The 15329-nt window shown below is 41.5% G+C and overlaps 1 protein-coding gene across 9 annotated transcripts in view; it reads right to left on the bottom strand.

Moving 5' to 3' along the window:
* Nucleotides 1-15329, bottom strand: part of ADGRB3 (adhesion G protein-coupled receptor B3) — a 668379-nt gene that overhangs the window by 168126 nt on the left and 484924 nt on the right. For all 9 annotated transcript variants that reach the window (XM_053286711.1, XM_053286709.1, XM_053286712.1 and 6 more), the window contains 3 exons: nt 11402-11528; nt 9735-9838; nt 4969-5071 (listed from right to left, as the gene is read on the bottom strand). In XM_053286711.1, the coding sequence (XP_053142686.1) occupies nt 4969-5071; nt 9735-9838; nt 11402-11528 (334 nt within the window). The remainder of the gene's footprint in view (nt 1-4968; nt 5072-9734; nt 9839-11401; nt 11529-15329) is intronic.

Genomic DNA, 15329 nt, shown 5'->3' with positions numbered 1-15329 from the left:
CTTTGACTTGCTTAGAACCTGGTCCTAACTCTTTGTTCTGGGCAGGGCCAACACCCCTCTTTCAGAAATTCCTAAAATATATCACAAATAAGTATTCTATAAGATAGTGCAGATAATATGAAAACTCACACACTGGAAACTGAATAAGAAGAATCTGGTTTCCATAATTCATACTACATTAATATTTGCCTAAACATACAAATTTGATTCACAAGCAGCTTGGGGTCAGGCTAGTTCCACGCTTAAATATTCTCAAGAGCACAAACACACAAACTATGTAGGGGAATGATGAGCTTAGGTCCAGTTTCATCTCTACGTTTTGAACTGAGTACACACAACAGAAACACTATGAAGCAGCTTCCTCTTCTTTCCAAAGCTGCAATTGTTTGGAAGTAATGCATCAATTTATTTCAGCAAGGTGGTTTTTTTAATGTTTCATTTTCATTAGGAAAAAACTCAGATAACAAACCCTCATCAACATTTAAACATACAACTTTGTTGAATTGTGGCCATTTTGGCATAAATGCATGAGATTACACAAAGCACAAAGCTGAGGTTGGTTTCAGAATATATTAGCTAGGCAGTAAACAAAATTGTTAAAATCAAATTTTGCTAGTAATTAATGAAGACAGATTTTGGCATGGAATGCCTTACTCTGTCTTTCATCCATATGAAGTACTTTCTCAGCAATTTGTAAGGAGAACATATGGGCCAAGAGGAGTCGCAGACAGAAAAAGCCTTCTATAAAAGGTCATTTTTCAACCTTTACTGCTATTACCACTACTACTAAGATGACTTTATAGAAGGCTTAGTTGTAGATTTGATTTGGTATTATTGAAGTTTTGGGAAGTGGATGCAATTTAGAGTGAACATACCACATTCAAACTATTCTCAAATAAGCACATTATTAAAACCTGATGAACTGATTTGCCATGGTTGCTTCCTTTTGGCAGGGCGATGATTAGGTAGAAAAGACCCACATAATAGACCTGCACATGTGTTTGGAAAATCCAAACACACCATTCCCAGAAGCAAGGGATCACACAACATAAGGAAATAGCACCCACGCCTACCTCCCCCCACACCTCTCCATCTGTGTAGGGGTGGCCAAAGGGATTGTGGTGCCTAAGGTGAGATGCCAAATGCTACTTTGCCATAACCCTGATGGGGACAAGCCCCCTTTTAAAACCAAAGGTCCTGAAAAGCTGCTCTTATGGTGGGGGCTTCTTGCTGCTCCGCCGAAACCCAATAATCTGCCACCTGAAATGATCATCTCACTTTACCTCATGAAAGGATTGTATGTGCATGTGCATGTGCATGCATGAGTGAGTGAGAGTTAGTGAGGGATTGAGCGAGGGAAGAGAGCTATGGAATGCTTTGTTTCAAGATATTCACATCTGAGTGCTGACTCATGCATTATATTTTATTACTCATATGCAAAATCTATTCACACAACACTACAGCAGCAACTTCCACAAAATGGATTTTCTGCTTTCTGCTACCTCCCCCCCCATTTAACTGAGGAAGTTATTTATATTTATTTATTTATTTGATTTCTACACCGCCCTTCCAAAAATGGCTGTTGGGTTCCTTCCTCCCACACTTCACTGCTCATGGGAGTAGACCACCTACGTGCAACTGCTTAGAACAGAAATGAAGCAGCCCAAAGACTTGAAATACATAAGAACCAATAACTGAGCTGCTAACGGTAGTCTAAAGGGCCACTGTTTTTATGATATCCATAGACACATAATATGAAGCCCACAGATATTGTGGGTTTCCCCCTATTGGTTTTCTTCTTTTTTGAATAAAGCCAATATCTCAGTGAAGTCAGTGGTACATCTACATCTACATCTACTGCTATCTGCAGTGTTAGAAGTCGATATTAATGGATTGGAAAGCAAACTCTCTGACTTGTTACTTGTTTACAACGTACTATATAAAAGCAAAGTTTGGAAGCCATTGGTCTAGGCAAGGGCTAAAATGTGAAATGAAAAAGGCTGGTTCACCAATATTACAGGTATTGTCTAAAATTTGTCATACATATTTTATAGTGTTACATATATTCATTCCTATTCAATAGTACAGTAGAAATCCAAGTACTGATCCAAACTCTAATTTCAATTTCAATTGTAGACTACCACATTCCAAAGCAAAGCATTCATCATGGACCAGTCACCAGCACATTACCCCAGAGGCGTATATAGGGAACCGAGCGCCTAGGGCAAGCACTGAAATTGCGACCCCTGTCCAAACATCTGACACCCATCTTTCAGGTAACTTTACCATAATATCAGCTCAAAAATACATGTCAAGCTCGTTAATCTTTTAATATTTCAAAAACTATGTAGCAGTGGACGTAGCCAGACCAAAAAATGCTGGAAAATTACAAATTTCAGTATGCTGCAGCGCATGAAATACTCAAATACTATGTGGAGGTATACTTGGAAAACTGAACAGAAGTGCCTGTCTAATTCTCTACTATGCCTTGTAGCATCACTATTACATAAGTTTTAAAAATCAATGGAGAATTTGACTTTTCCCAGATACTCTGAAAATCATTAAAGGATATGCAGAGTAAACTGTGTCACTGCTTGGAATATATTCTAGTATTTCAGAAAGACAGTTAAAATGAGAGAAAGAGAGCAAGAAACTCCCAGTGGGCCTTAATACTAAGGATTTCACACTGATTCAAAGACAAACTCACCATTAGTAGCCATATTATTAAGACATCACATTTAACTCACTTATCACAAGAAGCAAAGTAAGAACAAATGAATACAATCCTAGCTCATAAGCTTCAGCTCAGTATTCGCAAGCCCTGATTCTCTGTTCCTAGTGCCAAATTAAATATGTGTACAGTTATTTATATTATATTGATTTTTTTAAAAAAATTACCTTTAGCCCCTTTGGAGGGCTTCCTAAAGGCCGTGGGGGGGGGTCTACAAAGGTTCCCTCTCCCCCCGCTGGCCTCTAGGGCCTCGCAGGGACCATTTTAGCATGTGCGGTGGCCATTTTTTAAAATAAAATTTGTTTTTAAAAATTGGCCGCTGAAAACAAAATGGCCACCGCACATGCTCAAATGGCCTTTGTGAGGCCTGGCATGGCCTAGGGCCTTACAGAGGCCATTTGAGCATGTGCAGTGGCCATTTTGTTTTTGGTGGCCATTTTTTTAAATTTTAAAAATGGCGCCCCCCTTCAAGTGGCGCCCGGGGCATGTGCCCTGCCTGCTCTACCCTAGACACATCCCTGCATGACCCTTCCAACATGGCTGTACTAGCAATATTTGGGGCTGAATGTTATATATGCCCTTCCTCTAATCAAGTGGTTGCCATTAGAACCAGCCTTAGGAATCAGACCACAAATCTGACTGTGAATCTCTCCTCCTGCTCTCTCTGTTAAACTAACCAATCTGCCCTAACAATATTAGCATGATCAAGAAACCACAGAACACCAAAACTGGATTACAAGATACACAAGTTGAATTCCTGCACAGTATAAATGCTGGTTTTTCCTGACTCTATATGTCATTGTACTTCTACTGACATAGCACACAGGCTAGTGACAACCCCTCAGACAGGATTTCAATTTGATCCATAAGTCAGTCCTGAAGTATGTGGACTTAAAGCTAATTTGTACTGTGAGCCCAAACCAATACATGAACGTAAGCCCCATTGGTTTAAATGGAACTATAATGCACGGTCCGACATCTAGAGCAACAAACTTCATGTCCAGGCATCGACAAATCTGCTTGCCAGTAGTGAGTGTCCCCAGCCTTCTGAATACCCAGAATACCCAGCACCACACAGATCTCCTCACCAGAGATCTCTTCTACTGCTGTTTTTAAGAAGGTAAAGAACAGCAGGAATCTTTTCTGAGCAGTAGGAGAGAGCTCCCACGGTTTCTTACCATTTCCATATCCCACTGCAAAATGACAGAAAACTCATTTCCCTCCCAAGACTTCTGCCTGTGTGGCAGAAAATGATCAGAGGGAAGAGGAGGGATTGGTGGCAACCACAAATAATGGCTGGCTAGTGAGCTAAGCATAAATTTGGGGAAGGTCGTTGCACTAGTGCAAAGCTGTTGCACTAGTTTATGGAGCTTGCGATATGCAACCACAAGCATGTTTCACACTGCAACACACCTTTTGTTTTAATGAGAACTGAAACGTTTGTGCAAGAGCATTACAGCACAATTCTGCAAAGCCCTGCTTTTAGCACAACGAAGCCATTTTCTTAAGTTAGCGCAACTTTTATCTCATTTCTCATGCAGTTCATTGCTTTGGATGTCGACAACTGCGTTCAAGATCACGATGTTAGTGCCACTGATTGCATGTACTTCAATTTAACTGGATTGAGTTATGGAGCTTGCCATCATGTCCCACTTTATACAAAGGGCCCTATTTTTGAAACTATTCAGTACACCATGTAGACTGGAAATAACATACACACTAAGCATACCTTGATCATTGTAGTATGCACAGAACACATCAATTATTACTATCAAGAACAGCTGCATCTAAATTTGCCTTTAAAGCACTCGCTTAGCACATAGGTCTTCTCAGATGTTTAAGAATAATACGGCTCTAGCTTCTAAGTATTGTATAGTTTCCTATTGAATGTCAGTATGCTAATAGAAAAGACAAAAACATTGTAGCACAATCCCATTACAACTACCATAATGAGCCAGAATCTGAGCTTTTGATGTATCATGTCTTTGAACTATTTCAGCTTTGAAATTTACACAAGTTTGCTACAGAAAAACACTAATTATCCAGAGGGAATGATACCAAAGGGAAGTTTGGGGGAAGAAAAATATATATAGGAAACATGTTGAATCATTTCCTTGACTTTTCAATATTTCATCAGAAAAACTGTCCATTTTGGCAAAGTAATTTTTTTGCCAAAATCTGAATTCAGCAATACAAAAACAGATTGCAATTAAAATATAAAGGCAGTTTAGTCATACCTTATTATGTGTCTGTGTTTGTCCAACCAGTATAAGGATATTTGATGAGATAATAGACAGGCAGAAATTAATTAGAATGATTGACCTCTCAGATCTGATGTACCTGTCCAAGTAAACACACATAACAAAAGGTTTTCTAAATGCACTGCATACCAACATTATATATTCATATTAAAAGTAAGCAACCATTAATACTGACAGTACTTTAAGCTTTGAATTGCACTTTAAAACTTAAAAGCCTTCTGCCAGGAGTCTGAAGGGAACTTTTCAAACGAAGACTCATATATTGAGACTGTTCTCATGAGCAGCCTAGATTGGGCTAAGCTGCTCATGTAGAGTGCCAGGATCCATATGGATTCCGGCGCTCCTGCCCAGCCTAACCCCGCTCCTAACCCCGGCTCTTAGCCAAGGTTAAGGGAAGGAAGCGCCCCCTTGACCAGGCTGCTGGGCTCATGTGTCTCCTCAAGCTCCCCAGAGCCAAGGAGACACAGAAATGGGTGCCTAGAGTGGCCGTCTGACACGGGAATGACTGAAGGCACTGCACTTATCAAGTGGTGCATTGTGGGATACACAGAAGCTGGGAAAACAAGCCCCAACCTCTGTTGATCCACACTGCCAGGAGCAGCATGGGTAGTCATCCATGCTTCTCCCGGCAGCACAGGCCATGTGGGCGTGTGGCTTGCACATCGAATCATCTGGGGGAAGGTAGGTTGAACCCTGCCTTCTCCTCCTGCCTGTTCGCCCACACGGTTGTGTGAATAGCCCCATTATGTTTTATTTGCACAACACTGTCCAATAATTATTAATTATTTAAAAAATTGCATTATACTTTAAAAAAAAATAGCAACAAGTACTCCAAACGCTCCCACCACGCCAAGACATTAGCCACATGAACATTAGTGCTTGCAAATTCTAGGCCCTGATGCTTGTGACACAATAACATATTGAAGGCTGGTCCATTCAGATCAAGGATAATGCAGTTGCTTAGGTTTGGCTGCAGTCTTCTGGAACCTGATTTTGCAGAAGGCATATTGAAATGACTGGACTTGTTCTTGCTCAACTCCTACTTGTTTCATTGTGGCACACAAGAGATGTGCCTAGAGGATTGTGCCCACTGTTTATTACACGGCAGCAATCATTGCGCATACAGATAAAATGGCAAAAACTGACGTAGTAAAGTTTATATGGAAATCAGCACTCTTGACTAAAATATATCATTAGGTCAGGTTCATGCTCCTATTGATCATGATGCTAGACTATTTTTTACAGAACCATTTGTGTAAGGAAGCAAGCATGCCGATAATGCATTTTATGGCTACATTTTGCACATATTTAACTTATAAGTGGTGGCTGACATTCTATGCAGTTTTAGAACCCCATAACAGAAGTTGCATTGGTGGAGGACTCAGCATCGCAGCTCTACCCAATGCATTGCTGAACAGGGAAAGACATGAAGAAGGAGAGGGGGAGCAATGTGTGCTGCTCTCTCCTCCCTCCAAAAGGACTTTTTGGCTTTAGGGGCTGCACAAGAGAGATTGGCAAACGTTGTTCCCCCTCCCCTTCCGCGTGCCTTTCCCTGCTCATCAACATGTTGCGTAGAACTGCATGGCTAGGTCCTGCATTGATGGAGTTTCTGTTACACAGAATGTCAACCAACAGTTCTACATATAATTACTTTACTGACAACCTTTGCTTTTTCATTCCTTTAAAAAGTAATTTAAAAAATTATTTTTTAGGAGATGGAAGTTTTGTATCACATACTTCCTTACAAATTTAAATGTCCTCTAATTTGCATGTTTGCAAATCAACACATGATGAATAATAGAAGGAACAGTTTGTTGAGGTTTCAGATATATTGCCTGGTACCTGTGAAGACTGATGGGGAAGGTAATCAGAACCTCAAAAATTCAGGCAACATATTTATAAATTTTGCTTTGGCATATTGACTCAGCTGATGCATTTTTCTCAGTTGGGCAAAATGTTATGGCTTATTACCAAATATCTACCCCAAAGCTGCTATCTTCAAATCACCAAAACTGTTCCATAAGTCTTACCCTTAATAGATGGCTTAACAGATGCCCTTAATAGATGGCTAAATTGTGTAACAGAAAATGAAGCAGCACCTTTCTGGGGTCATATGCTTTGGGTACAAAATGAACTGTAGCACTTCCTAGTTGTCTCTGGTGGTTGTTCAATTAGAAATTAATGAGCCCATGAAGGAGAATCTGTACATCTGATGCTATGGTCCATATTCTTTTTGCAATTAAAACTATGTGATCTAAATAAGGTTCATATGTGTGTCTGTCTAACTTTGTTCCAGTGCCAAAAATATACAAACTGTAATCCATTTGGCTAAACAGGCGCTTACATTATTATAATCTAATTCATGCTACTAATGGGTCTGCTTCAAATTCCCATGCCATACAGTCTGGAAATGGAATTAATCTTGGTTTTGTGTTGGGAAAACTATATTCTTCTGAAATGTGGGCAAACTGGTTGTGAGCAAACTGAGCACAAATGAAAATCAGGGCTTCACTGGGTTGGGAAGCTGCTGTGTTATCTATTTTTATTGTTGGGCTAGGGAACTGATTTCCATGTGATCAACTCAACCAATAATCTTAAGTCTACACCTTTTCTAAGAGAAATCACTGCCAAGCAAACTTGTTGCACATTAAGAAAGCATGTTTTTTCCTGTATTAAAAAAAAGTTATACGAGTACTTTCACATGAACAGGAAACCCAACCAATTTGTTACAGAAAACCCTAACTGATACTTGCATGTGTCCTTTCCAGGGCAAAATATAGTCTTGAGACCTTCTAACTTCAGATTAACAGCCTTCTCTACAAGACAGCTGAGCTCAAGGACTGAAGCTGATTTATAGTGCTGTGCTGCCAATTCAACTACTTCTGCTTAACTGGGTCACAGGGATCAAACAAAAGGATGTTAAGGTTTCCAATGGCCTTCCTTACACTTAACTACATATGGTCAACTGGCAGTCTGTGGACTGGATCTGGTCCCCAAAGTAATTGTATCTGGGCCCAGACCTCCTGAATTTTGATCTAGGTATGCAACAGGTAGCAAATAAATAAATAATAAAATTCATAGAAGCATCTGCTACTCCTGCTGAAGTAAGTCCATTCTCTCAAGCATAGGACAGTGCACCCAGAAGGGATGGGCCCACTATAGGTCACTTTGTCAAGAGACCCTTCAAATCTGAAGCTGGCTCTGGACAATGGGGCATTTCCTTCAGGGTTTTTTCATCCTGTCATTCTTCTTCTTAATACATTCATTTAAACAAGTGTATAATTACAGTTGAATCCTCATGATTTCTTTATGTAATAACTGATTTGTTTTAAACTGGGTGGGACAAGCGCACACAGCTCCCAAACCTGGTAGGACACTTGTCCTACTTAGTTTTCGGTTGTGTGAACAGTCTCAATACAGATTAATCACAGGTTAGCAGGATGCTATACTTCTTTCTTCTGAATTTTTAATAGTTACTAGAAATGTCACTGGTTCATATATAGTGGGAGAAGGGGAGCTCTAACCATCAGTGTTATTTCCCCCACTCACTGGACATTTCCCCCTACTAAACTGCAATCACTAATCCCACTTGTATTGGAATATTTCCATGGTTTTCATTTGTGACTATGATCTACCGTCAACTCTCACAGTTCAATTGGTCTCCATAAGATGATTCTCAAGGATGCTTTCAGACAGTGAGTGTCTTGTGTGAAGCATGATTTCCGCAGATACCACTACTACAGCAGATATATATATATATATATATATATATACACACACACACACACACACACACACACACACACATACCACTTTTCAACAAAGTTCACAAAGTGGTATATCTAGAAAAAATATAAAATAAAATAAATGATCTGTCCCAAAATGGTTCACAATCTAAAACAAAAACAAAAGATAGGCAACAGCAAGAACCATTGGAAGGAAACTGTGCTGGTGTTGGATAGGGACAGCAGCTCTGCCTCTGTTGAATCTAAGAGAATCACTACTTTAAATACAGCTGCCATATGGGAATTACCATAGGGACTCTCCATTTATGTGAGACATTCTCTGTTCAAATGCATCTGGGGACAGAGCACTGTGTAGAGTCCACATTGAATGTGTGAAGAGGGCTCGGGATGGGTGGGGGGAACCTATTAGAAACCCTTCTGAGTGATAAGCAAGAGCAGCTTTTGTCTGGGCCATTGAATCCAATCCAGGAAATAATAGGCAAGTTAGGGTCTTAGAGTAGCTGTCACTCAACTGCTTAGACAAAACTCAAAATAAGGAGATGGGCAATATCACAATGGAAAGCAATCATTCTATCCCAGAGCCCCATGTGCACTGATGTACATGCAGAGCTCCTGGAAATGGGGGCCTTTCATACTGCGAGGGTAATTCCACACACTCCTCTCCACATAAGTGAAAGGGGAAGTCTTTGAGGATGATGAAGCTCTGAATGTGCATCAAAGCCCCAGCCATCATGACAATATGAATAACAGTGCATATCATTAATACTCAAGAAGGAGGAGAAAAATAGGGCTTTTGATCACTATTAGGTCAGGACAAAACACAAAACCTGACATCCTGTAGTCCATTCATGTTCGTATTTCAAAGTCTGGTTTACAGATTTTCTCTAACAGAGATTTTCATATTTAGGTTAAAGATAGAAAAGCTTCTTGAATGGTGCCTCAGTTCTGATTCTGAATAATTATAGATTTCAGCACGTATACAAATCAATTACATACCTCCATAGTGCTGCATAGACAACTGCTAGGGTGATCAAAGCCAAGCATGAAAGGCCACTGCCTACTATAAGGGTTACTGAGGGTGCACCAGATGATTCCATGATCTGTGGGTCATAAGAAAGATCTGTCAGATAACATCATATTCCAGTAACCAAAACCCAAAACAGGAGAGAAGTAAATCTAACTTGGTGAATGGCCACTCCAGCATAATGATATTGCTGACAAGCAACTATTCATTCCAGCCCTACCCTCTGTTTGGGCCTCTAATATCTCTAGGCCTTGGCACTTAGAGAATAACAACACAGTATCCCCACTGGCCTTAGAGTCTTATTCTTTTACCTCATCGATAGAAATAAATGGGGGGGAAATAAATAGGGGGGGAAATAAAGAGAAGTTAAAAATGCCCCCCTCACCCAGACAGAAATAAGTGCTTGGAAAGTAATGTAGTAAAACAAATAAGTTAGTGAAATGCCACCTGGTTTCTTATCCAAAACCCAAGATCAAACTTTCTAACTTTACAATAACTTTGCCTTAAAGCCAGCATTCATTTTCCTCATGTATCTGAGCAGATAAAAGAAACACCAATGTAAGAAAATGAACAATTGTGTACATTATTTCAGGACCTCTAAAACAATAGTAGTTCTAATGTTTAATATTTACAGGAGCTAAAGAATAAATGACCTTGAGGCAGAAAAGCCTCCTTTTGTGCTATGAAGTACCCAAAACCTCCTGTCCTCACATAAAAGCATTTTAATCAGGTCTTTGATTCTGAAATACACATAGCATTGCCTAATAATACTAACAAAGCAATTAGACCTAGAAGTTTGCAATGATGTGCTGTCTGATTTAGCAGTGTGCTGCTGAAATGCCTCAAGGCTCCACTATAAATTACATTTCATCAAGATATGATTTGTCATCCAGGCAAGACAAAATATGTATCTTACATCAGATTTTAAATGTATTCTATCCAAACACTTATTCTAGTTTTCTGCTAGGAAAACATCTGACCAATACACTTAAAATCTAATTCTCACCTATAGCTTCACAGCTGCTTGCTTTAAGGGAAAATACACACACACACACACACACACACACACACACACACACACACACACTATTTAATAGGCAGTAGTACTTTTGAGTTTCTATTTATATATACTTCCCTTTTAATGCATACTAGATTGTCTCTCTTATAAGATGTCAACAGACAGCACAGATTCCCTGTACTGAAAATGCCCAATGCAGAACTGCAATCCATTTAACCAGAGTACTGTATCTAGGTTTCCCATTCTACTAGCAACAATGAAAAACCTTGTACCTTTCCCCCTGTTTTTTTTTTTAAAAAAAGACTGCTAAATGGAACACTATTCAGTAGAAAAGTCTATAAGACATTAATTACAGCTGTTAAGTTTTCTCAGGGAAAATTGAAGCTGCTAGACACCTGAAACTGACTAGCATTTACTTACATATTGCAAAATCTGTAATCCATTTCCAAAAACTAAGAGCTGCTAAGAGATAAGAGAACAGCTACTTTTTTCTCAATCTGGAACCGTTTACACAATTACTCAGTGCACACATCTGAAATATTCCTGGGGTTTATGCTGGACACATCACAATTCTGTCAGCCTTTGCATTAAACTCAGATTTTTTTCCCCTTTGTTACTTACTATTTCTCTAGGTTGCTGAGCCAAAATGGCGAAGGTAGAGAGACGATCACATAAGCATTTCGTATGGGATGCATCGGTAAGCACAGTTTTACATCCCTGGGTGGACCAGGTTCCCAAAGAGTCGTTCCTGCAAGAACAGAGAGAGGGAGGGAGAGAGAGAGAGAGAGAGAGAGAGAGGGAGGGCGGGAGGGAGGGAGGGAAAGAAAGAAAAAAAAATCGGGATAATTACGACTGACGGTCAATTCCGTGAAAAGAAAATGCAGTTTAATTGAGAGCAGAGTCTTGTGTGGTTCCCGGACAGAAGAGATCTACTTGTTGTTGAATAGGACTTAATTTAGATGCATCTCCAGCTGTACAGTAATGCGGGCGGGGGGAGAGGCGGCAAGGGAAGGGGACAGAAGGCAAGCAGGGAGCTCTGCTGCGCGCAGTGAGCTGTCCAGAGCTCTTGGTGCTGAAACCAGGACCAGCTCTCTCGGAAAGAACTCCCTGATAAGGAGAGAAACGGAAGCCTTGAGTATTGTTCGCCGCTTCCTAACTGCTCAGATCACTGCAAAAACTCGTCGCGGGGGGAATAAAACAAAAGACTCTTGTGGTTTCCCCCCGTTTTCATACCAGCTCTGTCTGGCTCTGGCTCCACATTTTTGTGAGGCTGTTAGCTCGCTCGCTCCCGTGTGTGTGTGTGTGTGCGCAATTTACATGCAGATGGCTTTGAAATATCTGTCTCTGATTTATACTGGTTAGATTGGCTGTTACTGGTTTCTTTTTCTCTGTCCCCCCTGCTGGCTAGTGTATTGTTGTTTCCTGCTAGCTAGCTATTGTTGTTGTTTTGTTCCTCTTGTTGATTTTAATGTTCAGCCTTGCGGATTTCACCCTGGAAACGGGCAGCAGCGGATGATTCCGCCTCTAACTCTTCCTCCCCCCGCCCCCAATAGAGGGGTGGATTTCAGCACGGCACCACATCGCCAGAGCGACACCGGTTCGCCCTCCAGACAGCACTCTGCCCAACTCGCCCTCCCCCCCCACCTCCTTGTGGTAGTATGAAAGGAAGTGGGGTGCGAGGGAGGTGGCACACGCGAAGAAATCCTTCGCTGGGGTTTTTTCACCACCAACCCTTTTGTAAAAACGCCTGGTTTGATTAGCCATTTAAAATGAGAAAAGCCCCTTCTCCAATCCTCCCCAGTAGAACAATAAAATGGTACCAGCCCACATTGTTCCTTGGGCAGAGAAAAAGAGCAAGGCGGCTCGCGGGGGCGGGGGCGGGGGCGGTGGAGGGAACAATGTTGCGTTTCACGCGAGCCGAAAGGATTTGGGGTTCCTTTTACAACGGAGAACTGCTCGGCTCCATCGGGCTCCCATTCTTTTCTTTGGCGTCTTAGCAAGCAGCAACTGGGTCTCTTCGTTCCCACCCCCTCACATGCCTTTGCACAGACACTCCTTCCTTCCACACACACCCCCGCCGTCACTTTCCCATAAGCAGCCTTCTTGTGGAGACACACAGGCATTGCCTCCGCTCGCTATCTATGCATCGATGGCAGGAACTCTTCTGCCAGCCACAGCGTGTGCGCTGTCAATGTTCACCCCTAGGGCACTTAAGAAAATGAGGGAAAGGGGGGGGGGGAGAAGGCCAGGGAAGGGGAGCAGCGCAGCTTCATCTTCCACTTCCATCCCCGGTAAACTCCTTTTACACCACCTCTTCTGCTCTGGGTTACTCACGTTTCAGACTGTAAGCACAGGCCATTGTGCCTCCAAATGCCCATCCTAGCATCTACACACCCACAGAGACCCACGTCCGCCCGCCCTGTCGCTGTGCTCTCGAGACCCTGCAAGCTCAACTCTTGGCATTACAAAGGTCTTCAAAGCCGATTAATAGAGTTAAGAAGAACTGGGTGAGAAAAGCCCCACCCCCACTATTACATATCTCCTTTAGGTGCCTTGCCTAATATAACCCAAACTCTCTCTCTCTCTCTCTCTCTCACACACACACACACACACACACACACACACACACACACACACACCCCAAATCTGATCCTAATCTTCCTTTAAATGTGGGCTGGTGGTGTGTGTGTGAACAATCCTGAATTGTATCTGCTACTGATTTACCTTATACATTTATTTCATTAGTTCTCCTGAAACTTGCCTTATTGTGTCATTCCGTTAAACCCAAATGAAATACATTTATCAGAGGTGATTAAATATTAAAGATGATGAGAGCTTAAGGGAAATTGATGTGGCTTAACAAATACAAGGCCGTGTTATCCATTCTGAGACACATTTAATACACTGGTGGGTGGACTGGCTATGGGTTGCTGGTGGGCTGGTTGAAGGCAACCATTTCCAGGACATGATTAGTGCCGTTGGGATAACTTCCAGGATTGCCACCATACTTAAACACAGAGCTCAGTGCATTCCTAAATTACACCACAGGTATGCAAGTCCTGAGTGCTTTTCAGATTAACCCTTACCACAGTGTCACTACGGATCTCCTAAGTGTGCTTCTGTACTTCCTGTGTTGTGACACCGCAGTCCCTGCGCTGACAGCAAGGTGCAGTTCACGTTTCCGACGCCTTATTTGGATTTTATCTTTGTGATTTAGTGCTACAATGTTGCAAGTCCGTTGCAGAAAAATAGCTGTATTTTCCCATTGTAGGAGTTTGAGATTGTGCAGATTGTTTTCAATATCAATACGATCCTGTCAAGCTGAAGCATTTTACTGCTGTTCTAGGGTGTAATCTGGAAAGTGCCCTGGTATGCAGTGCAAAGTGCACTAAGGGCAGAAGAACAGAGGAGTGGATGGGTGGATAATCCTTGTGCAAAGAAACACTGTTTAAAGTGGTGGCAGCTTATTTTTTAGCAGGGGGGGCGCAACTGGCCTTATCCAGCCCCAGCACGGCATCTCTCCAGTGGCTGTTGTGCCCTCTCTCTCCCCTTTTGGGACGGGGAACCATCTTATTCCTTTTTTCTATGGAATTTGTTTTCTAGAAGTAGACTAGACTACTACTACTACTACTACTACTAATAATAATAAATAATGTAAGCTAGTTGTGTTGGCTTCCTGCCTGAGAGCAATATGTACCCTGTTATACAAATCAGGTTTGATCATGCAATGCCGTTACAACCCAGAGAGTCTTTAAGACAACACAGTGCTCTGTGCATATATGGGACTTCATAGGCCAGCTGAATACAGCCCTTGACACTAGTGAGCAAAGGTCTTATTTACATGTTGCTTTTTGACACAGTTGCCTCTGCAAAACCTCATTCCCCAGAGTTGGTTCCCATATCTTATTGGTAACATGTACAAGTTTCACATCACATGGGTTGCTTGGATGAGTTACTTCCCATGCTAGCATCAGAGACTGCAATGCAGATGTGGCAATGGTCATGTCATCAAGTCAACCCACACAATATGGACCTTTGGCAGATTTCTGATTAAATATGAGAGAAATCCTTGGGGAGCAGCTTTGCTGCTGCTGCAGTAGCAGCAGCAACAACCATATTGCATAGAGATGTGCATTAGATTTAAGTTGGCTTAAAAGCTAAGCTAGTATCATTTAACATTTGTTTGGTGTGAATAGAGTGTAAGCAGCTGAACCAAATTCAGATGTGATGCTGTTCTGGCCTACTGGCTTTACAAATGAAGCAAAAATTCAGTATTTACATATTAATTTCCCATACACTGTATCGGTAATACACATAGCAACCCTGTAAGGTAGGCCAGTATTATCTCAATATTAAAGTTTAAGGGGGTGGGGCTAAGACTGAGAGGCTAGTCTAACGCAATTCATTAAGTTAATGGCTGACCTGTGAGTTGTACCCTGGTCATCTCAGCTCATCCTCTTAACCATTGCATTGCACCAGAAAACAGGATGGAGGGAGAAATTGGGTATCTCAAATTCTTTAAAATATCTATCCAAATAAATTGATAGGT

The sequence above is a fragment of the Hemicordylus capensis genome, chromosome 1, assembly GCF_027244095.1.
Source record: "Hemicordylus capensis ecotype Gifberg chromosome 1, rHemCap1.1.pri, whole genome shotgun sequence".
Lineage (NCBI taxonomy): Eukaryota > Metazoa > Chordata > Lepidosauria > Squamata > Cordylidae > Hemicordylus > Hemicordylus capensis.
This window is presented reverse-complemented; position numbering and strand designations above follow the sequence as displayed.